The sequence below is a fragment of the Otolemur garnettii genome, unplaced genomic scaffold (genome assembly GCF_000181295.1).
Source record: "Otolemur garnettii isolate 467f Iridium unplaced genomic scaffold, OtoGar3 scaffold00168, whole genome shotgun sequence".
Lineage (NCBI taxonomy): Eukaryota > Metazoa > Chordata > Mammalia > Primates > Galagidae > Otolemur > Otolemur garnettii.
This window is the reverse complement of record NW_003852563.1, coordinates 3,003,964-3,026,607: the sequence shown is the minus strand read 5'-3', so window position 1 is coordinate 3,026,607 and position 22,644 is coordinate 3,003,964. Positions and strand designations below refer to the sequence as shown.

At 38.5% G+C, this 22,644-nt stretch overlaps 1 protein-coding gene across 1 annotated transcript in view; it reads right to left on the bottom strand.

Annotated features, from left to right (window-relative positions):
• USH2A (usherin) overlaps nt 1-22,644 on the bottom strand; it is a 775,219-nt gene that overhangs the window by 424,121 nt on the left and 328,454 nt on the right. The window contains exons 22-29 of the mRNA XM_003800142.1: nt 17,982-18,108; nt 16,066-16,167; nt 13,681-13,860; nt 12,210-12,340; nt 10,206-10,479; nt 5,600-5,803; nt 5,392-5,472; nt 2,635-2,829 (exon numbers count right to left, since the gene is read on the bottom strand). Of these exons, the coding sequence (XP_003800190.1) occupies nt 2,635-2,829; nt 5,392-5,472; nt 5,600-5,803; nt 10,206-10,479; nt 12,210-12,340; nt 13,681-13,860; nt 16,066-16,167; nt 17,982-18,108 (1,294 nt within the window). The remainder of the gene's footprint in view (nt 1-2,634; nt 2,830-5,391; nt 5,473-5,599; nt 5,804-10,205; nt 10,480-12,209; nt 12,341-13,680; nt 13,861-16,065; nt 16,168-17,981; nt 18,109-22,644) is intronic.

The window sequence follows — 22,644 nt, the reverse complement described above, 5'->3', positions numbered from 1 at the left end:
AAAAAAAAAAAAAGAGAGAGAGAGAGACAGTAGTGTGGCCTGGCCAGCGGATAAGGGGAGAAATGGATGAATTAAACACCTACTTTGGAAAACAGAATAACTGTACATATGAGATGGGAAGGAAGAAGTGAAGTCAGGAAACACTCTCACATTCGATTGACCATGTGGCTGGAGGGATCATTTATTGATATCAGGAATTCCGGGGGATAAGCATTCAAGTCTGGATACGGTAAATGCAGAGGTTGAAAAACATCCAACTCCAGATCCAACATCCAGAAACGTCACTCTGTCCTCTGTCCCAATGCTTCCTGAATGCAGACATTGGGGTGTCTCGGTGGGGTAAGCATTTAGGAATCAACGGTATCTCTATGGTATTTAGCGTTATGGGAATCAAAGAGGTTCCTGGAACAAGACTATAGCAAAAAAGTAAAAGAGAAAGAAAAGAGGGCCCAGTTCTAAATGCGGAGACTCTCCAATTTATAAAGTCAAGCATCAGAGGAAAGTGAGCAAAGAACACCGAGAAGAGGGCACCCGCAACACGGGAAGGTAAACCAAAGAGTCACGGAAGTAAAGAAACAGTTCACAAAACGGTGAAAAATCAATGTGCAGACAGACTCCTGTAGAGCAAGGAAGTTGAGGACTGTGAGGCATTTTTACATATTCAAACATGGCAGTGGTTGTGTCCTTGGGAAAAGTAGTGAGCAAAAGCAAGGTCAAGGGAAGAAGGGGAGACAACACGCCTGGATATGGCCTGCTCCAAAGAAGCCTGGGCGGAGGAAAAAGGAGAAGTGGCCAGAGGGGAGCTTAGATAAAAGGAAGGTTTTTGTGATTGGTTTGGGTTATTTTGTCCGTGTTTAATGACGGAAGATCATAGAGTTTGAATGATCTGGGAAGAAGCCAGGAGAGCGGCAGTTCTCAAACTTTGGTGTGTGTCAGAATTAGGCAAGGGTTTGTTCCAACAAGGATTGCGGAGCTACACCCCAGGATTTCTGATTCAGTGGGTGTGGGATGGCTGAGAGAATGTACATTGATAGTAAGTTCCCAGGTGAAGCTATTAATGCTGGTCCTGGGGCCACACTGTCCTGCAGCAGAGAGAGGGAGGGAGGCAGAAAAGGTAAGGGAGAGAAAGGTTATCGGTAACTCCTCTGAAAAGACAGGAAGAGTTGAGGTCCAGAGGATGTGTGACGATTTCATTTTTGAAAGGGGAAGAGAAGCTCTGTGAAAACACAGACAAAAAGAAAGAAAAGTAAAAAAAGTGATAATAATGAAAATAAGATGATAGCACATACCTCATATACATCAAAAACAGTATAAGTGTTTTAATTCATTCAACCCTCTAATAACAACCCCGTCAGGCAGAAAAATGCAATTCACAGGTACAGTTGGTAGTAAGAAAGTGATGGAAATCGTGTTTAATAGATTCTTTTTCTTCCGTGGTGTCTAATTTGATGTAAAATGTAAGACCATCACCTTGGTAGGACGAGAAGTAGAGGTTAACATTCAGAGAGTTTGGAAAAATATAAAACATTTAATGAGAAGAATGGGGAAGACGCTTATTATAGAAATAGGGGAAGATTGGTGTCATTACGGAGTGCCCACCTGAAAGGAGGACTGAGAATTGTTAGTGATTAAACTGCTTGATCTTCTCCAGCCTTAGTTACCACGTACACCCCGGGAAAGGCAGGCCGTGGGCTTAATTAGATTGGGTTTTTAATTGGGTGGGTAAAATAAGAAAAAGGGAAATGGATAGTGTGTTTCTTTCTTTTTTTTTTAAGTTGTTAGTATATTTGGGGTATAGATTCCAAAGAGTTTAAAGAAGGAAGTAAAGCCTTCAGAGAATTGACCCACTGATAGATGACTGAAAAAAAAAATATTTAAGGCTATTCCAACATCCGTTATGATAGTTCAAGTTATACAATTTTTTGATAGAGTAAACCTATCACATTTGATGCATTTTACTCTTTTTGGTCAAAGGCCTAAATTTGACTTTCCATTTAAATGCACTTTAACATTTCATGAAGCTGAAAATGCCTCCACTAAACATGCAGACCTCTGAACATGAGCTATGCAAGTGGCGTGTCTGAGAACATTTCACTCTAATAGTTCCACCCGGCACGCAGCACTGTGAGAAATCGATTCGCCAATTTGCCAGTCAAACTGCTGGGGCCCTCAGACTCCTCCACCTTGAAATAATTACATTTAATGAGCAATTTTACGATAAATAATTGCGGTCTGAACTTGGGCTAGTCCCAAAGAGTAAACTTTTTGCATGGTAAAATACGTAAGTTTGCCTTATATGTGTACATAGGATTCCCCAAAGATGTCTATATGGTGTTAAAGGACTCTAGCCACCTACGACCTGACCTTTTGAGGGATGAGGAAACTATCAACCTGGTAATGAAATTACCCAGGAGAGCCCACAGGCATCATCACGGATATCTTTTCATTCCGTCTTTTCATTCCACAGAGATACAGGCCTCCACCACATTAGATGGTGGTGGTTGTTTTTAATCTGGCAAAATATGTGTATGGTGAATCTGGTTTTTTTTTTTTAAGTTTGCAGAGCATTTTTATTTAAAATAAAATCCAAAAAGGAAATTGATAAGGTCCACTCTGTTAAAGATTCGCCTTTACCTGCAGAGGAGCTGGCATGGACAATCTCAGCACTGGCCGAGGGCACGCGGGGTGGCTGGGGGAAGCACTCCCCGTAAGCTTTCAGAACGTGCTTCTCAATTACGCCTCTGACCACAACAGGGTCATCCCAGGTCACCTCAACGCTGGATCCATTTATGCTGCGGACTCTTGAGGGAGTTGGCACACTTTGTGGAGCTGCGCAAGAATAAAAGAGAAAAGAGAGAGAGAATGGCAGTTCTGAGAAGACTATTGCCCCTATTCTTCACTTTTAATGGCCACAGTAAATCAGACTCGACCATTAGCATAAATACAATTTATTAGAGTTGTAACTTTTCAGCATTGATTTAATATGACTGCACATCTTGAGCCATTCAGTTTAAGCGATATTTCAAAACCATCAAAACTCCATCGACAGAACATTCTTTCAAGTCTAGTTCAGGTTTTCCAAAAACATTTCATGTATCCGACATGGTTAAACATCACTCATAAAGCAGGAGGTGGATAGTGGGCAGATAACAAGTTTGGGCAGTATAATGATAGACCCCTTTGCAGCAAGATAATTAGACTGTTATTATACATTGTGGCTTGACACTTTTATATCTGCACTGTATTAGCCCCCCAAATATCACAAATGTGATCATGTTGTACTTGAATGTCTGGTCCCATTTTCCAAATTCATTTTTTTTTTTTCAAATTAATTTGAAAAAAGTAAAGTTCTACCGGATATGATATACGGGCTCTATCTCTGATTGCATTTTGAAGGTGGGGGTGGTGCTGGTGCTCTTCAGATTCTACCAAATCATTTTCAGAGACATTTTCTTCAGAGTATTTCAAAATAATAACACAAGATGAGGAAGTTTAAAAGAGCTACATAACCTTATAAGCTGAGCCCCCTAATTTAAAAAATCTATAACCTTCACCTATTTATTAGATATTTCTACAGTTCTCATCAGTAACAACTTCATCACAGCCGACTACACTGGGGACGCAAAGAGAGAGCCCAAGGAAGTCGGTGGCAGAATGCTGGAGGGGAGACCTGCTTGAACTGCTCATGGACTCCTGAGCCCTGTCGATGGAGGATCAGTCTGGTTTTTCCACATCAAAGATCCTCCTTCCCCAAATTTACAGTTAAGACCAATAAAATAGGACAGCTCGAAGGGAAACGAAGTGAACATAAAGGACGAGAGGAAACACGGAGGGAGAGAACCCTTTTCTTTGCAGTGAAAACACCACAGGTGCCTACAGAGAACGCACAGGCGGCAGGATCCAGTCTCAAGTAAAGGGACAGTGGGAGTGATGCTGATTTTATTAGTTCTGAAATGTGGTACAGGCCAACGTACAGCACTGTCTAACAGATGGTCTTCTCATAAGGGACAGAGCAAAACTGACTCAAAAATAATTAAATAGTGCAATTATTCTCCAACCCTCGGGAGCATGTAGCTGCCCAGTGTTGTGGTCAGATTGTAAATATGAATTTATGGCATTAGACTTTGTGGTCAGATCATTGCTATAAATTCTGAGCTCTGTTTGTGTACTTTCTTGATGGTACTCAAAACGAGGACTATTAAGCTATGTAAGTGATACGCTTTCTAGACACCTATTTACGTTGCTGAATTATCTTCAAAGCTGCCTTCAAAGTATATTTGTTAATAAAGGAGAGGAGTGTGAAGTAGGGGCAGAGAACATGTAAGTAACAAATGAATATTTTATGCTGGAGCTTTCCTCTAGGTCTGAAGTTGAAAATGACTTTATGAGATCATTCCGCTGGTCTTGCCTATAAAGAGATGACAATTTAAACCACCCTGGAAAGGTGTCGAGCTGTCCTCTTCTGGAAAATACACAAGCAGAGAGCCTTGAAGATTTTTCTTAGTGGCCTATCTCAGTATTAATTATCTTTTAGATTAAGAAGATTCCTCAAGAGGAGAGTAACACATCATTGCTAATAAGGATAAGAGAATATCTTGGTGGGAAAACATGTCTTTAGACAAATTGTTACTTGCTGAATAGAGACGTGAGTGGCAATCATTTGGAGATACTGTCACTTTCTGGTAAATACTTTCCCCCAAATTGTAGAACGCTATTGAGTCACAAAACTCTTTGTGAATACCTTCTTGTGATGGAATTACATGAAAAGATTTTGTGGCCATAGTTAGAAGAAAATACTTACACATCAGTATCTGAGATTAGATCTAAAGTACTCTCTCTCTTGGTTGTTTCTCTTCCAATTCCAAAAACTTAAAACCCATTAGCAATTTCTCTCTTAGGGGAGTCATTCTAAGATCCCAATAGGCAAACATCCATGATAACAGGCACCTTTGCTTCCAACCAGATACAAGCTTCAAATGTGCTCTCTACATTACTATTAGAGGGGGGAGGCAGGAGAGCGCCAGCCCCTCTAATAGTAATCCTGACCTCTGACCTCAGCTGCTTGGGCTCTACCCGATCTGTAAAGGTTTCTTTTCCTTACACACGGTACATTAGGTGCAGCTATTATGTCCTTAGAAAAACCTGAACGTCCTTTCTTCTGGATCTAAAAAGGAAAGAATCCAGCCTGAGCAAATATTTAGTAAATTCTTGAAACTCAAAGCACTGATCTACTAAGGTTTAGCCATTGACAAAATCCATTTCCAAACCAAGGTGTGCTTTATCATAAGATCACCAAAATGCTCCTTTGTCAGGGTTATGGGATTTCCTTTTCCTCCCTTGCACAAGCATGTAGGGTGTTGCTTATACCATTTTAAGGCAGATAGAGTTTACCTGCTCCTGTTGTGCGGCCTCGACTCCAATCACTTTGTACTGACCCTCCTTCATGAGAGGCTATCACTCGGTACAGGTATTCTTAAACAGAAATAAGACATAGAAATATTAAAATGTTACTCATCTAGGCTAAGGGAGATCTGGCAGGGAAGGAAAGGGGGACGAACAGGAGACAGGCAGCATTTAACTTAGAAGGCCTCGGCATTACCTGCGAAAGGCTGGAGACTGCTCTCATAAACACTCTGCTCTTTTCCCTGGTAAACCAGGATGGAGTCATTTCCCCTGCAGTTAACGCCGCTGTCAGTTGATAGGCATCCATCCAGATTGACTCTGACAGCCCCGCTGGACACAGATGCCAAGTTAACGACAGCACCCCGTGTAAATTTAACATCCTTCACGCAACCACCGAAACCTAGCAAATAGTAAGGGATTAGTATCACATAAAGGGCTTGAGTCATTAATTAGAAATCTTTTCTTTTTCCCCCTCTGCAGTGCTACATTTTAGGGAAGGGGGTCGGTGAGATGCAGTTGCTAAGGAAAATCTAAGACATGTTTCATGTCATCTCCTGATTCTTATCTGGCTAAGGTGGTTGCAAGAAAATATTTCTGTTACTTGGCAAACATATACATGGATAATTATAATTCCACTTTTGATACTGAAAGCATTGATTTTACCTCTTTAGGCTCACATTTTCTAAATTCTGTTCTTTCTCATGAAATAAGATTTAGGCAGTTCTGCGTTCTGGTAAGAGGATGTGAACGTGTATCTCCATTCTAGAAAATTACATTATTATATGTATACTGCATAAATCAGTGTTTGTTAAATGCCAGAAAATAACATTTGAACTAGTACAATTATTCAACAAGTTCACTGGTAAAGAATACACTGTTTTAGGCAGGATAGCAGGAGAGAGAACACAGTTTCAAAATATATTAGAATCCTGAGATATTGCCATGAATTGCATAATATTCATTTCAGAGACATAGAATCTAGCCCACAGATCCATGGCTGTACTGAGTTTCATCATGTTGAATATACCAAATGGTCACCGTTTGCACATTCACCTTAGCATGGCGTTCAGCTTGGTTAATACACAGCATACTCTGAGGTTGCTGGAATGGATATTCTACACCAATAACCTTAGAACCACCACCATGCAGTACACTTGGGTGGAGTTTAACAGAGAATGGGGATGAAGTGAATTTAGAGTATTTACTACTTTTTTTATTAGCAAACAAAAAAAAAAGTGGGGGGCATCTGGTCAGCCAGGGAATGACAGTTGCTTTGAATCACATGCTGTCTTTTTGTAAGCAGAGATCAGCTCAGTGAAGTCTGGCAATGCTCTTTTCAGAAAAGTGCATGAAACTGAGATGAACAGGACTGAGTCTGAGATTGTTGTAGCACACACACACACTGAACAAAACCCTGGGAAGTGTGAAAGTCCTCAAACCCATGATCAGTTCTTTTTGAGATCTAAAGCACATCAGCAGAAATGGAGATAAAACATAACACAACGCTTAACAGTAAAACAAGTTAATGGTAACAATGACCAGATTGTTCTCTTCAACATTTCAGATGTCTTAGTAGGTCTTCTAACAGATTCAATTGCAATCTATTTGCTTTTAAATGCCTTTTGCTATTATTCTTTAGGCCCAACTGGTCAATGGTGCTAGTCTATCTTAAACTCACAGTAGACACTCAATGAGTTGGGTGAACTGAATTGAATACAGTGCAGCTCAATATGGAAACATTTGCTGGAAAATTTAGAAGCTCAGAAGTCTAAATTCTTTGCCAGCAGTCATTTTCTGATGGCACATAGCTCGTTATCTAACTTTCTGTATTCTAATTTCCCTACCAGCAAAACGTGCACAGTGGAAAAGCAACTTTGGCAAACATGTAAGTGCTGTTATAAGATCCGTTACTGTGTGAGGGGTATATAGTTTCAGCTTTGCAAGGCAAAAAGAGTTCTGTGGGTGGATGGCAGCAGTAACTGCACAATAGTGTAAGTGTAATTAATGCCACAGAACTGCGCACTTAAAAATGGTGGAGATGGCAAATTTGAGGTTATGTATATTTCACCACAATTTTTAAAAAATTAAAAATTTTTAAACAATGTCATAAAAATTAATTCACAGGATGGAGTTTTAAACTTGGGAAAGGCCACTGAGGTATCTTATGTCATTTTGTAGATAAAGACAAAAAGGGCCAGGGTGATATAAAATGAGGTTTTCCGTACTAATCCTCCTAAGGAAAGGGTCTCCTGGTCTCAGGCCTTGGAGGTGGAGCTCCTGAGCTCTAGCACAGGGTCCTTACTGCTGCACAGTCAACTCCGCACCACTGGAAACAATTCTTAGTTGCTGTTAACATTTCAGTGGGAAGTGAAGATAATGGTAGTGGAAAGGCATGTTTGTGAGCGGAATAGAGACTTCCTTTTCTTGCTTTCTTGCTTTTGTAAGAATTGGAAAAGCCTTCCTAACCCTTACCACCTGCTCCCACCACTCCTGCCCCTCTGGGTCAACCCAGAGTTCTAGGTTGACAAGTCAAAAGACATTTTGCTGTCTTCCAGGGGAGGCGGTACTCCACCAGGGCACGTGACTGGGCTAGAACCTCCACTCCCTACCCCTGCATACAGAGGGCTTGGAGCAGGGCTCAGCCTGGGGCTCCATACTCCAAGGCCCAGTCACACCCACCTAGACATAACTAATTGTCTTAAGTGATAGGTCTAAGAATCTCCCACAACCCAATTTGCTGTCATATCCTCAGCAAATTATGTTGCCCAGCCTTTCCAAAACAAAAAAGAAAACTAATTTGTATTTGATTCAAAGGAAGGTTATGCTAATGGCAAAGAAAAATAGTATTAATATGACCACAATATAGAACTTTTTAAAAAGGTGCTACTTAAGAAGCAGAGAAAAGGCAGAAGAAAGATTTTTAAAACTATTGATAGAAGACTGAAAGAAATACAGTTTAATTGCAACTGACAATGTGCATGCTGTTCATAAATCTCTTACGATTATTCTCCCCAATCACCATACAAAACAAACAGTAAACTTATAAAGATCAGTGTCTCTTAAAGATATTAGAGGGTGGGGATCAGAAATTATGCATTTTTAATAACCTGTCCCAGAGATTTCAGTGTACGTGAAGAGTGATATTCATAACAATCATGATAATGAGAGACAATTTTGACATCTATGTTCCAGTTACTGGCCTTAAACCACTAAAAAACACTTCGATGTTTTTTCAGTGCTTTAAGAATCACCAACATGGATGATACTCCAATGATACAAATTTAGTATTCCCCATAAATAAAGTATCTTTCAGTACCATAGACTTGGTCATAGTCCAGCTAAAATCATTCCCCTTGGGTTGATGGCTTTAAACTTGGATCATTATCATCTTACAATTCCAGTTCCAGCTGTGTCTCTAGGACCATCAGCAGTGATGAGTTTAGGTATAAATTCAAAACACAGGCTAGATATGCAGGGTTTTTTTTTTCCACACATATGCGTAAATGGGATAGAATTATCTCCCTCAAACAAAGGCTTTTCAAGTTCTTTCTAACCTCAGAAACTTGAAAACCTGGAGAGACTTATACGAATGTAATATTTTTAGCTGCTGTTACATCTTAAGTGCCTTGAAAATGTCATTACTGTCTTATCCCCTAGTTATTCATTAACTCCTTACTACTACCCTTCTCAAAGTCTCTTAAGGGCTTGCCATATATTTTCTGTTCAAAGGCATTTAAATCTTTATGTACTTACCAAATAGGTAAAGACTGCTTTGTAGAAATTTTAACCAGTCACAGAAAGATGTGCATAGATTTTGAACACATTTTCTGCATGGGACATGGTTGGTCACATGTGCTCGAAGCTCCTGTGCTTGCTGCACTTCACAGAGAAGGAGCACTGGCCAGTGCCCATCACCTGACATAACAAGGAGCGTGGCTTTTATAGCGGGATGCCTGAGATAGCCTGACCGTCTGCATATTGGCCATCAGAGCTCGGGCAAGTTACTTTTCTTTCTGCTTCCAGTTTGCTTATCTGCAAAATGGGTATATGACTTAAAATGCCTAATTTACATGCTTGTTTTGAAGACTGAGCCACTTTTTCTCATGTGAAGCTCTAAAAACCATGCTTGCCATACAGAATGCATGCAGATACTGTTAGCCTGATTACGTTAGTGACTTTTCGGATGACATTCAAACTTAAGTCAGTTAAATGCTTGCTTTAGTTATAAATAATGAACCTTCCCTTTTTCGATAGCTATTAATAATTAACAATATAGAAATTTTCACAAGTATAAGTCAACCATATATACCCTTTCATGTATTTTTTCCACATAAAACAGCCATGAAAAAGTATGGAGACAATTAGTTTTCATGTCAAACAAAAAATAATAATGAACGTAACCACCATTTTTCCTAGTGGTGCACCCCAACCTAATTTATTTGTTTCGTCTGTAAATACAGATAATGATTGGTGTGTGAAAGAGCCAGAATAACATGTGTTTTTACAAGGAAATATATTTAAACGTATTATATTTATGTTAATTACTATTTGCTGAGGGTACGTAGAAATAAATATATTGATTATAAAGAGAATGGTGCCACACTCTTAAGAGTAACATACAAAACTATTTGGAAAAGTGTTCTATGGTTATTTTGAAAGGGCTTCAAATTCTCCCCCAAAGTGGGTATTGGTGAGTATTGATTTTAGCCTCCGTCTATTACTCTATCTTGAAACACAGAACCACCAAACCCTGGTAGGACCAAGGCTGTATTGACTTATGAATTCCTCCAAATGGTGTTTACCTTGTTCCAAACTCAAGTGTTGGTACAAGTTCTGCAGCTCCTGAGGAATTCCTCCCACATAGACTGGTGAATTCACCGCCAGTGCCTGGGCTCTTGAGTCTGACACACGCTCCATGAATCCATTCATGTTTGCCGATACGAAGGAGCCTTCCTTTTTAACAGTTACATTATTCCACTTTCCATCACAATAGAACAGTCCCAGCCATAGATCCACGTGTGTAAAGGCAAGACTGGTATTTAACCGGAAGCTCAATATTCCACTCTTCAGCTCCATCTGTATTTTATATTAAAAAAGAAAATAGGTCTATAAAAAGGCGGTAGAATGGCAGTTTGGGAGAGAGCAGAAGGTTAATTTCCTAAAGAAAGAAACGTCCCTGAAAGCACTCAATAGAAATGTACCACTTTATTCTAAGGAGAACTGGCGTAACACATACTGAAAGACTTTGCAAGCTTATAATGGACATGGAGAATGTCGTATTGCGTCGAACAATTTCATACCCAGGAATGATTATTCTGTGATGCAATGTTATGAATGTTATATAAACACAAACGTTTTGATACATCATAGTTAAGAGATTAAATCCTAGACAACTGACAGAAAGACTGAAGAGAGAATAGTTTGACTATGATGAATTCGAGTTTTCAGAAAATATGAAAATACTACTTTACATATCAATGTAATTTGGGGGAATATATGACAAGATAATAAGAAAATGAAATGCCAGGCTCGATTAAGCTGATTTCAACTGGTCAGTAAACTAGATTTCAAATTTGTAAGATATATTTTGATTCATTGTTTGTTTTATTCTAAATCTCTAGCTAACATAATTGCTTCTACCTGGATTCTTTTGGAATATGGCAGCATTTTCTAATATCAACATATTTCACCCTAATTTTTTATGGCAAAAGCAATGTGCTCAGACAATGTCCCACAAAGTGATACATGATCATTTTTTAACTAACTCAGTGACCACAGGATACTTGAAAGCTTAAGACTGATTGTGTCAAGCAAAATGAATTGTCATACAAGATAAAAAAGTCATTAATTTTTCTCCATAAATACCATGCTTGTGAAGTAGCTCAGGTAAGCCGCTGCTCACTTCCCTAACCTACCCATTCATTCAATAAATCTTCTATGTACCCTTTGCTCCAAGATAAATTCTGCTCCCAAGCATCACACTGTCTAAGGGCAGAGGGGAACATGGGGAGGCAACGCCTTAACAAAGATAGGGATGGGGTACGGTGGGAACCATGACTACAGAAGCCTCTGGCTCTCCGGAGATTGGGAAGGAATTCAGGTAAAGGTTAGGGCAGTTTTCTATGTAAAATGTTTATCTGCATGGAAACATGAATGACTTGAAAATGATGTTGAGTGTAAAAAGCAATTGCCTAAAGATAGCGTATAATATAAATTTTATAAACCTGAAAAACAAGAATCTTTAGGCATTTGTATATGGCATTCAAACTATAAAAATGTGTATAGTCAAACATATAAAATTCAGATTACTTATTACACCCAAAAGGAGATAAAAATGATATAAGAGTGACCCTATAGGTAGATTCAAAAAAATTATTGCATTTTAATTCTTAGGTTGGGTGGTAGGTTTATGAGTGTTCACTGTATTATACCTTATTATATAAGTAATAAAAATGTATCTATTCTATACAATATTTTGAAACATATCAAAAGATAATGAAGAAATAGTATTTTCATACATTGGGAAAACTAAATTGGATTTTCTTAATTTCTTATATCTGGTTTATTTTTTTAAGGTTATAATTTTTATACTAGTAATTGTATTTTTTTTTTTTAAAAACCACACGATCCTAACGTATAATATTTTTCACAGGACTCTGAAACTAAAAATAACTTGGGGAAAAGAATGAAAACAAAACTGAATCTGTTAAGAAACTCCACCTGAGTATGATGCTAACACGTGGTTTATTTATTTGAAATTTGGGTCTGATAGTTTAAAGAAAATCTAATTAAATCAATTAACATACTGCCAGAAAATCAGGTCCATATTTGTTGTAAACAAAAAGAAGCAATCCATTTAATTGGTCAGTTCTGAACTTCAAGGAAATTTCAAAGTCCATTCCACCTTGAAATACTACTGGATGAAGTTCCAGGAACCCTTTAAAGATAAAAATGTGTACACATTAGCATAAGCAACACAATATTGTCAGCACTGTAAGGGTGTTATGAACTCTGCCCGGAATGTGTACTGTTGTTGAGTAAATGCCTTGCAAAAGAAGATGTAAATTAATGTTAAAAAATTACTACTGTGATCATACAGAAGTGGCAGAATGAACATGATATACATTTTAGGAGGAGGCAATTTGCTCTCTAACTCAGGTAATAGTCTTGTAAGACTTTTACTGTTTCATATAGGTATTAACTATAAGTAGTTTCACTGATTAAGAGAAATTTAATGACATTGTTAAAAAAAAGAGCAATTTAAGAACATACAGATTGTATTAATATCGTATATCTTTTTGTTCTAAAGTTTAAGCAACACAATAACCAATCAACTTAATTATAATATATAGAAGGCAGGAGTGATCTTTTATTTGGAGAACATGCATATCTACCAAATCACCAAAATCCTTCCTCCAGCTCCTCCTGGGGGGTTGTGCATGGTGGGGGGAGGGAAGCTGTGGACACTACAACTCTCTTTGGCCGCAGCCTTCGGAGCAATAGTCCAGACGGTGGTTCTAGTCTCCAGCTTTCTGTCAATGGCCTGTTTAACCCAACACATGGCTGAAAATTTACTTGTAAGAATATTGTTCGGGCTCGGCGCCTGTGGCTCAAGTGGCTAAGGCGCCAGCCACATACACCTAAGGTGGCGGGTTTGAATCCAGCCTGGGCCCACCAAACAACAATGATGGCTGCAACTGAAAAAAAATAGCCAGGCATTGTGGCAGATGCCTGTGGTCCCAGCAACTTGGGAGGCTGAGGCAGGAGACTCGCTTGAGCCCAGGAGTTGGAGGTTGTTGTGAGCTATGCCACGACACTCTACCCAGGGGGACAGCCTGAGGCTCTGTCTCAAAAAAAAAAAAAAAAAAAAAAGAATATTGTTCATCTGTATAATGAGATAAATAGGTATTTGTGAATTAACTTAGCAAACAAAACTCCCTTGAAACAAACATCTTTGGACATGCATTCTAAGGGTACCTCTAACTGCGTTCTAATTTCTAAACAACTGACCTACAGATGGACATTTGTGGCAGTACTGACATAACCAAGAACCACATGGGTCACCTGGATGTTATGCATGGATGTATATTTATGAGTAGTGAAATTTATATTACATATTCAGAGACTGAGAATATAGTTATGTGCATCATCCCGTAACAAGTTGTTACTGTGATACAAGGCCCGGATGAGGTCAGAATTGGATAGGGGAGATTAAATTAGATGAAAGAAGAACACACATGGTAAGTGACCACTGACATATGTATTTTAGAGCCTTACCTGCTCCGAGAAACTGGGCTCCCTCATTTAATGAAGTAGGGCATCCCTCCCAGCTGTTGTACACGTTGATTTGTTCCTCAGAACTCTGCCAATCCAATGGCTCCCAAATAGCAGAGGGACTGTAATTCTTCATAAAATGTATATCCTTGAGACAGCCCACAAAACCCTTTTGGGTTATCTCTGAAGGAGTTGATAGATATCAAGACATATGCATTTTGAACGATCCTTTTCAATTAGTTTTATTTGCCATTAAAATAAAAGAAATAGGCTATAGCTCTCATCACCTATTTACTGCAAGCCTCTTAATGATTCATGTAAACACCACAGGATCAGCTATGGGAAATGGTAACATAACGTTTAGCTATGGTTCAAACCCATCCTATTTGCAGAAGCAGATGTTTATACAAAAACTTTTTGTTTTACAATAGCAACAGTTTTGAACTCACAAAAATTTCATCTGCCCCTAGACTCAAAAATAAAGTAGTATACCACCTTTTAAGATTAAGACTTGGGCCAGGTGCAGTGGGTGGATCACTTAAGCTTGGGAGTTTGAGACTAGCCTGAGCAAGAATGAGATCCTATCTCTATCTCAAGCCTGTAATCCTAATACTCTGGGAGGCTGAAGTAAGTGGATTGTTTGAGCTTACTAGTTCGAGGCCAGACTGAGCAACAGAGAGACCTCATCTCTACAAAACCTAGCTGGGCATTGCAGCAGGCACCTATAGTCCCAGCTACTAGGGAGACTGAGGCAAGAGGATCTCCTGAGTTTGAGGTTGCTGTGAGCTATGATGCCACAGAACTTTACCCAGGGCAACAGAGTGAGACTATGTCTCGATAAACTAAAGTAAAAATAGAAAAAACTAGCCAGGCATTGTGGGGGGCATCTGTAGTCCCAGCTACCGGGGAGACTGAAGCAAGAGGATTGCTTGAGCCCACAAGTTCGAGGTTGCTATGAGCTATGATGCCATGGCACTCTAGCCTCGGCAACAGAATGAGACTTTGTCACACACAGAAAAAGAAAAAAAGACTTGAAGGGAGTGTTTCTATTAAATCTATAGAGTTCAGTTCATTCATCATTATGTACCAGTGTGTTACTCAAGGCAATCTGTAATGTGATTTTATTTTTGGAAACATATTCAGTGTTGATCTTCAACTTGGAACTCTTCAGATCAAAGAGATGTGGGGCAAATAGAGATCTAGAAAGATAGTGAGAAAAGAGTTGAGAGGGAGAGAGGGCACGTGCAACCTAAGTCGCATTTCACACAGCCTGTCTTTCCCTCTAGAGGTGCTAAGCTTAGTCCTCAGGTTTGAGTTTATGATTTGATTCTGGGGAAGGTATTTACCAGCCAAGTTTTACAAGGCCAGTTTATATATAATGGCAAATTATTTATTTATAAATATTTCCTCTACAGGAAGGGTGACTACTGTCAGGGTGTTGTCTCCTGCTGGTACCTGGAGGCACTATTGCCACTGTGTGTGTGTCGGGGGAGTTTTTTATCAGTCTACAGTATTGTAGATAAATGACAACCTCCTCTACGCTACAGGTGCTTCTGGGGAGGCGGCTATAATCCGTCGAGAGTGCTCAAATAGCTCCCTCTCCAAAAGTCACTGAAAGCTCGTTAGACCTTTTGATCTTCATCATGATTCCCCAAAGGTTACCACTCATGAACCAATACTACTCATCTGGGTCCTAGTTGATTGGGAATATTTATGTAGTTATATTTTAACCTCTGAGAGAGATTTGTCAGACATCCTGTGATTCTTGATGAGGACTAGGAAACAACCCTAGAATTACTAATAATGCACTTTTTTGCCCAAGGTTAATTTTGATCATGTTATTTTTTATCACTTTCAGAGGGTGTTTCTTTTTCTCTTATCCTGAAAATGTGAGAATCACTGTGTCCATAGCCTAGTGATAGAATGTATGGCATTAGATTGGAATTATCTGTTTATGTTACTCATCTGGGAATATCTAGGCATTGTGATGTACCACTTAAGGAATGTTCTTCCCCCTATTAAGAGAATATCTCAAGCTCAGAGTTTTCCATTTCTGTGTTGAATTATATCAATTTGAAATCTTAGAAAAATCTATGCATAAGCCCTAAAATAGCAATCTTCAACTGAAATTAGTCTAATTCATTTTAGCAAAAGTGTAATGAACTCCTCTCACATACCAAGAACTGGATACAAATAATATAAATACAGGAGATATGGAATACATGGTTCCTTTTAAAAATAGAGACCTAAAAGAGATTTTTGATAGATTGATACAGAAAACAGAGCATGAGCCAGAAAAGAATACTTACTCATCATTTTAAATAATGGAAATTTGCTCCATTCTAAGTTTTGGTGACAACACATACTTCTTTATCTTACAGAACTTACCAGGATCCTTCCTTAGGATGGTGTGGCCTGGGGGCAACCCGCCCAGAAACACTCCTGTGTTATCTCCAATAACAGTACTGCCATTCGGGGCAGCAGCGGAACCTAAGGAAGGGGAGATGGGAATTACAACTTCAGCAGGGTACTCCTGCCTCGTTTCTACTAATTTAACGAAACCCCTCACTGGGCTTTAGAACACCATTCTCATATTCTTTCCGAACTCAGACGTGGCTGTCCAGCAGCCTGTGGGATATCTCTGCTTGGATGTCTCCTAGATATCTGAGGCTTGCCATGTCCAAAACTGAACTCTGAACGTCTCTCTATGCATTGCTTCTTCCACAGCCTTCGCTTCCTCGTCCTGGTGGCTGTCTTCCTCCAGTGCCTGGCCCCAGACATATCAGCCTTGCTCTGTGTTAGGGGCCCAGCAGACTTTGTCAAAAGTCAGATACTATCTTTCAATGGTAGACAATTCAGCTGCATGCAGCCGTAGATAACATGCCAATGAATGGGTGGAGTTGCATGCCAATAAAATGTTATCCATAAAAACAGGGGTGAGCTACATTTAGCCCACAGCTGGAAACCTACCAGCTCCTGTCCCACCTCAGTATCATCATCAAACCTTGTTAATGTGACACTCACAATATAAACAGGATCTGGCCACTTCTTTTTATATCCACAATTACCCCTCTGGTTCAAGTCATCATTATTTCTCACTTGAATTACTGCAGAGAAATTACAAAAACCTATTAACTGGCCTCTGTGCTTTGATTCTCGTTCCCCTTTAAATGTATACTTCACAGAGTGGCCAGTGATTCTTTTAAAGAAAAGTCATATCATGTGACTTCTCTCTCAAAAGCCACCAATGACTTCTCTCTTTCAAAGCAATGTCCACGAGGCCCTATGTAATCTGGCCCCTGATGGCCATAGGACCTCACGTCCTATCACTTCCCTGTTACCACACAGGCTTCCTGAATGGTCTTAGACATGCCACATACTTCCACCTCAGGGCCCTGACACCTACGGTCCCCTTAACCAGAAACATCCCTTTCCTGGGTATTTGCTTGGTTTGCCTCTCCAGCCCCTCAGCTCTCTCCTCAAATGTTACAGGATCAGAGAGGCCTTGCCTAATAATCTGGTATAGAATTGTGACACTCTATGAGCACACATATACAACCACAATACACACAGATACAACTTCCCTCTTATTTTGCTTTATATTTTCAGAAGTTTTCTCTACTTCCAATTATTATGAATTATATCATTATTAATAAATTGTTTAATGGTTGTGTATTCTTTATGTCTCTCCTTCCTCCCCAAAATGTAAATTCTGCAAAGTTCTGGGAGAAAACAGGTGCTCGTTAAAAATTTTGTATTTCCTGAATCATTTAATAAAAGCCGACATCATTATACAGGCATAGTAACCATCTTATAATTCCACGAGAAGGGTAGATAGGGTAGGCTGGAAGGAAAGACAAATACGCAAAGATAGGACACGTGTCCCAGGAATGCTGCCTACTAAACGTGTAAAGCGGGGAAAATTCCCTACTTTTCCTGAGCCTTAGTTTCCCCACCTCTAAAGGCAGATAATAATTACTTTCCTCTACTGTGTTCACCTCTGAAGGTCAGCAGTAACATGAGAGAATGTAACTAAAAGGCTTTGCAAGTGTAGGGAACTGTAAAAGATACAACATGGCAACTGATTTTGCTCTTATTTTTGCTTTACTGGTGTCGGGTGAGGATGTAAAACTGGTAAGATTTCATCATTTTAGAAATATCCCAAAGGTGAATTTAACAGCAGTTTAGATGACACTGAGCAGAGACGATGGTGAAAGAAAAGATACAAGAATATAAACAACAGAAAAGGATGGCAACACAAACGTATCAATAGAGCCTTTTGTATCTATCCAGGAAGCACTGACCTGTGAACTGCGTGTCCAGAGTGATTTGGCCGAAACCCTGGTGCCTAATAGCAATTATTTCATGCCATTTGCCATCGCTGTATTTTTTACCATGATCATTAGTTGTGGTCACTTCCACTGATGATCCCTTAAAGGAATGAAGGAGTGATTTATGTATCCATACACACACACTTATATATTTCTTATAAAACAATTCATGCATTTCAACACTATGGTCCTGACACAGCATTCATTCATTTCAAACAGAATTCATATCACTGCTGATGTCCAGCCTTATTCCTGCTTTCGTTTAATCCCACAGTGATGATAATGGCTTCTCTGAACACCATAAGCTGAAAAGAACCTCTCCGGGGAATTAAAATCTCTTACAAAGACACTTGCATTTGGACTACACAGGTACTCAAAAAGGTAAGGAGTTTTCTATTCCAAAATTTTAGATTTCAATTTTCATGGCAAGAGTATGAAAAAAGAGAGGAATTTAAAACTAATAAAATTCTATTCATAAATTCCATTCAGAAAAACCAGTTTCCCATAGTGTCACAAAACTACTAACAAAAATAGATGAAATTCACATTAAAAATTACCCACTTATTAATACACTGAATATAAGTATGGTGTTAAATGGAGTACCCAATGCTTTGTAGTAACAAATCTAACATTTATAGCTCCGGCTGAGGTAAGAACATCTTAGTTAAAAATGAATTCCTATGTGGATAAAATCTGGAAACTGGCAGATACCATTTCCTAGAACAGATATTATCCAAAAGGAGGGAAGGATAAGGAAACAGAGAAAAAAACAGAAGAGAAAGACGCCATTGTAGTTCTTTCAAGGCCAGGGAACACTTTTTCTGTCTGTTATGGTTAATCCAGTAGTAACCATTTTAGCATTATTATAATAAGGAAATAAGACTAAGTAAAATATATTTCAACTTTGTCAGAAATATTTACTACTATTGGAGGAAAATAAAACAGAATATTGTTCTAAGCTTTCTAAATGAAATTAAATTTCTTTCTTTCTTAATAAAGTTGATGTGCTGAGCAGAAACAATCATCACTCTAATAGTATTCTTAAAAACTAAGATTATGTAAACTCCTATAAAAATTTTTACATAGAAATTGCCTAATGTAGCTCAGCGCTCGTAGCACAGTGGTTACAGTGCCAGCCACATACATGGGGCTGGCGGGTTCGAATCCAGCCCAGGCCTGCTAAACAACAATGATAATTGTAACAACAAAAAAAATAACTGGGTGTTGCAGTGGGCACCTGTAGTCCCAGCTACTTGGGAGGCTGAGGCAAGCGTATCACTTAAACCCAAGAGTTTGAGGTTGCTGTGAGCTGTGACGCCATGGCATTCTACCCAGAGTGACATAGTGTTACTCTGTCTCCAAATAAAAAAAAAAAGAAAGAAATTGTCTAATGTATCTGACCAAACTCTAATAATTTTTCTACATTGCTACTTAAAAAGTGAAAACTGTTAATTGTTTGACACAATAGAGCTGAAGATTTATATTGAAAAAATGCAATTTTAATCATGCCATCTTAAGTATGCTATCTGTTTATATTTCTCTGAAATCGTTTCAGTGATATAACATATCCATTCTACAATTTTAATTGGCTCCTGTCGGGCCTCATAAAGAGCTTGACAACACGTCTGACATGCAGAATTCCATGTCACCAAAGTAAAAAAAAAAAAAAGTTTTTAATTTCCCTTGAGTATGAATGGATAGCTTCCCACGTGAACAACAGCCCAACTTCACACACAAGTCCATCAGTTAGAAACAGGACCATTTGGTTAGTTCATTTTCTAGTCTTTGACTTTTTGTAGGTTGACTTTCCTTGTATCCGCTTTATCTACATACTCTTTTATTTTCTTCAACCCTATTTCAACATTTTAATATTTTACAAACACACATTTCATTATCGTAGTTTAATAATTAAACCCAGAACTGGTGTCGTGCCCAATTAATGTGCCCTGGTAGCATGCCCATTAGTTTTTCCATTAGTGAATTCAACAATACTAATGGGATTACTAGCATGGGATGCTAATTGGGCGTGACATAAGAAACTGGCTTACTTCTTAGCATACCCTTGCTAATGATGAAATTAATGAGCATTTTATTAAATGCTGTCTCATCAAAGTGTACTTAGTTAGCGTTAAAATTGTTACAAACGATGCTGCATTCTAAAGATCAGGTGTCTGAGTAAGTGGTTCTTCATATTTTGTTTGGCAACAATCTGAAGCATTAATAGTTCTCTACATCAGGAATCAGATTTATGGGAGACAAATTTAACTACATAACCCATAGCCTCAGTATCTCAAATTTTTTGGCCTTAGAGGTACTTAGAATCTTATTCTTTGATGATGATATTAAGATTATTTCCACCCACCCCATGTAAGAAGAATGATTCTGGGGTCAACTCTGGTCTCATAACATGCAGTGTGTTCTTTTGATGGGGAAAATATCAGACACCTTAAATAAACAGTGTTCAGTATTGTTTGAAGGAGTTCACTGTTACACGAAACCAGATGTGATCTGAATTTCCTGTTTATGTTGCTAAATACAGAACATTTTATGGGGTAACACTGGTCATTAATAAAATATCACTTCATCAAGTATATTTAAGGGCAATTGGAGGGATCTCAGCTCAGTACACAATGTGAGAGTGTTCAGCATGTCCCCTGAAGGGCTCAACTACAATTTGAACTTTACCTTGGAAGTGAGAACAATGCAACCTAAAAATGTGTACCCTCATATAAAGTTAAAATTTTTTTTAAAAAAAGTAAAATAGAATTTAATCATATAGAGAATGGGAAGATTATAGTTAATTGTTGAACAATTAACAAAAAATATAGCAATTAAAAGTGGAATTAAATTTTCTTTGTCTTTTAACAATGGTTCCAAGTATAACATCTATAATATACACATTTTCAATTTCATATGTTATAAAGACGCTTTTTCCCTTCGCCTAAATATGTACTCAATAGAATGCTTAAGATAGTTGGCAGAGAAACCAAATAATTTTTTTACATTACAGCCTCTATGCAAAATTACATTGCTACCTAAGGAATTTATTACTCAAGTTTATTAAGATATTTTAAAAAGAACAAAGTACATGATGAGCTCAAGTTATTTTAAAACTATGAACTAGACAATGACTTAAAATTCCCTGAAAGTGTTCTTTTCATAATTCAAAATTTGAATATTTGGACTGGATTCAGGAATAGTAATTTAAAAATAACCACCATATTTTTTTTCACTAAAAGTCCAAGTATCTAATGAACAAATTTAAACAAATAAGAGCTAAATGGTTATCTCTTTATATAAAGCTGGACACTTTTAACACAGTGGGCAATCTTCTTTAAGTATGAGAAGTAGTAGTATTGTACCAATAGTGATCGAGTCAGCCAGGCAGCCAATTTATCAACAGTTATTTATTTATTGAGTCTTTATTATGTTCCAGGGACTGTACTAAGTCCTGAGGATGTATTTGTGGAAAAAAGAGTCTTAGTCTTTGCCGTCACCAGCTTGTACAGTCTGTTAAGACACATTAAGCTCATAATTACTTGTGTGATGAGTGATATAAGGTATTCACTAGATAATCTCTTGTCCTCATTTAAAGATAAAAGAGGAAAATCCTGCCTTAAGATGGTGCCCAAAGTATTTAAATGACAAATAATTTTAATGCCAATAGCAGACATATGAAGTAAATTTCTGTACATCTCTAAGCCTGACTGGGACAGCTCTCACGTCATACAAGAAGCTATATTTGTATTATTAGTCAAAAGGAGAACAAAGAAGAGAAGAATATTCAAAATTTTCACCATCCTCAGCTTCAATAATTCTTATCTAAAAATAAGTTGGGCCTTCATTATAAAGGTAGCGAATACATTCAGTTATCCTACATGAGGGTATAAATTCCTTGGAGATAAGTAAGGACACCATCGTTGCCAGTTTCAGCTCCTCACGTCATATACAGATAGCACTATGACCCATGACTACATTTTCTCAAATATATCCTATGGCTATTCTGCTCCACCAATGCCTCACTTTTTACAAAGTAAATTAATTATCAGTTTGCTGAAAACATAGGCAGCTTTTACTTTGTGGAGGGACTATTATTCCAAATAAAAATTTATTTCCCAGGTAGAACTAAACCTTTCCCACTCCCCTTACCCCCAGCTTTCGGCTGGAACACCTGCCATCTCTGTACAGGGTAGGATTCAGCCATACAGAGAGGGGCAGAGCCGCTGGCAAAGCTAATGGCAGTGATGAGGACTCTTAGGAACTGTGTGAGGGCGAAGAGTAAGGGGGCAGAAGTGATGGGCCATGCCCCATGAATGTTTCCCGGAACACTGTTGGCCTCATGCCTCACACTAGCCCCTTCATCTGATCATCATAAAGGAAATTAAGAAGATGAGATCTACAGAGCTTCCCGTCAGCCATTCAGGGGATCTTAACAGTATCAGGGCTCAGCTACTGTTCTATAACTTCAACTCCTTTACTCTTCTATTCTGTAGACTCTGAAGGGGTCACATTCTATAGAAAAAGAAACAATACTCGTATGTCAAAAGAAATGGCAATCATGCATCAGATCTGGTAAAATCATTGTTGGATTAACTCTCCAAAGACCTTGTCCCATAAAGTTTGGCATGTATGTGTG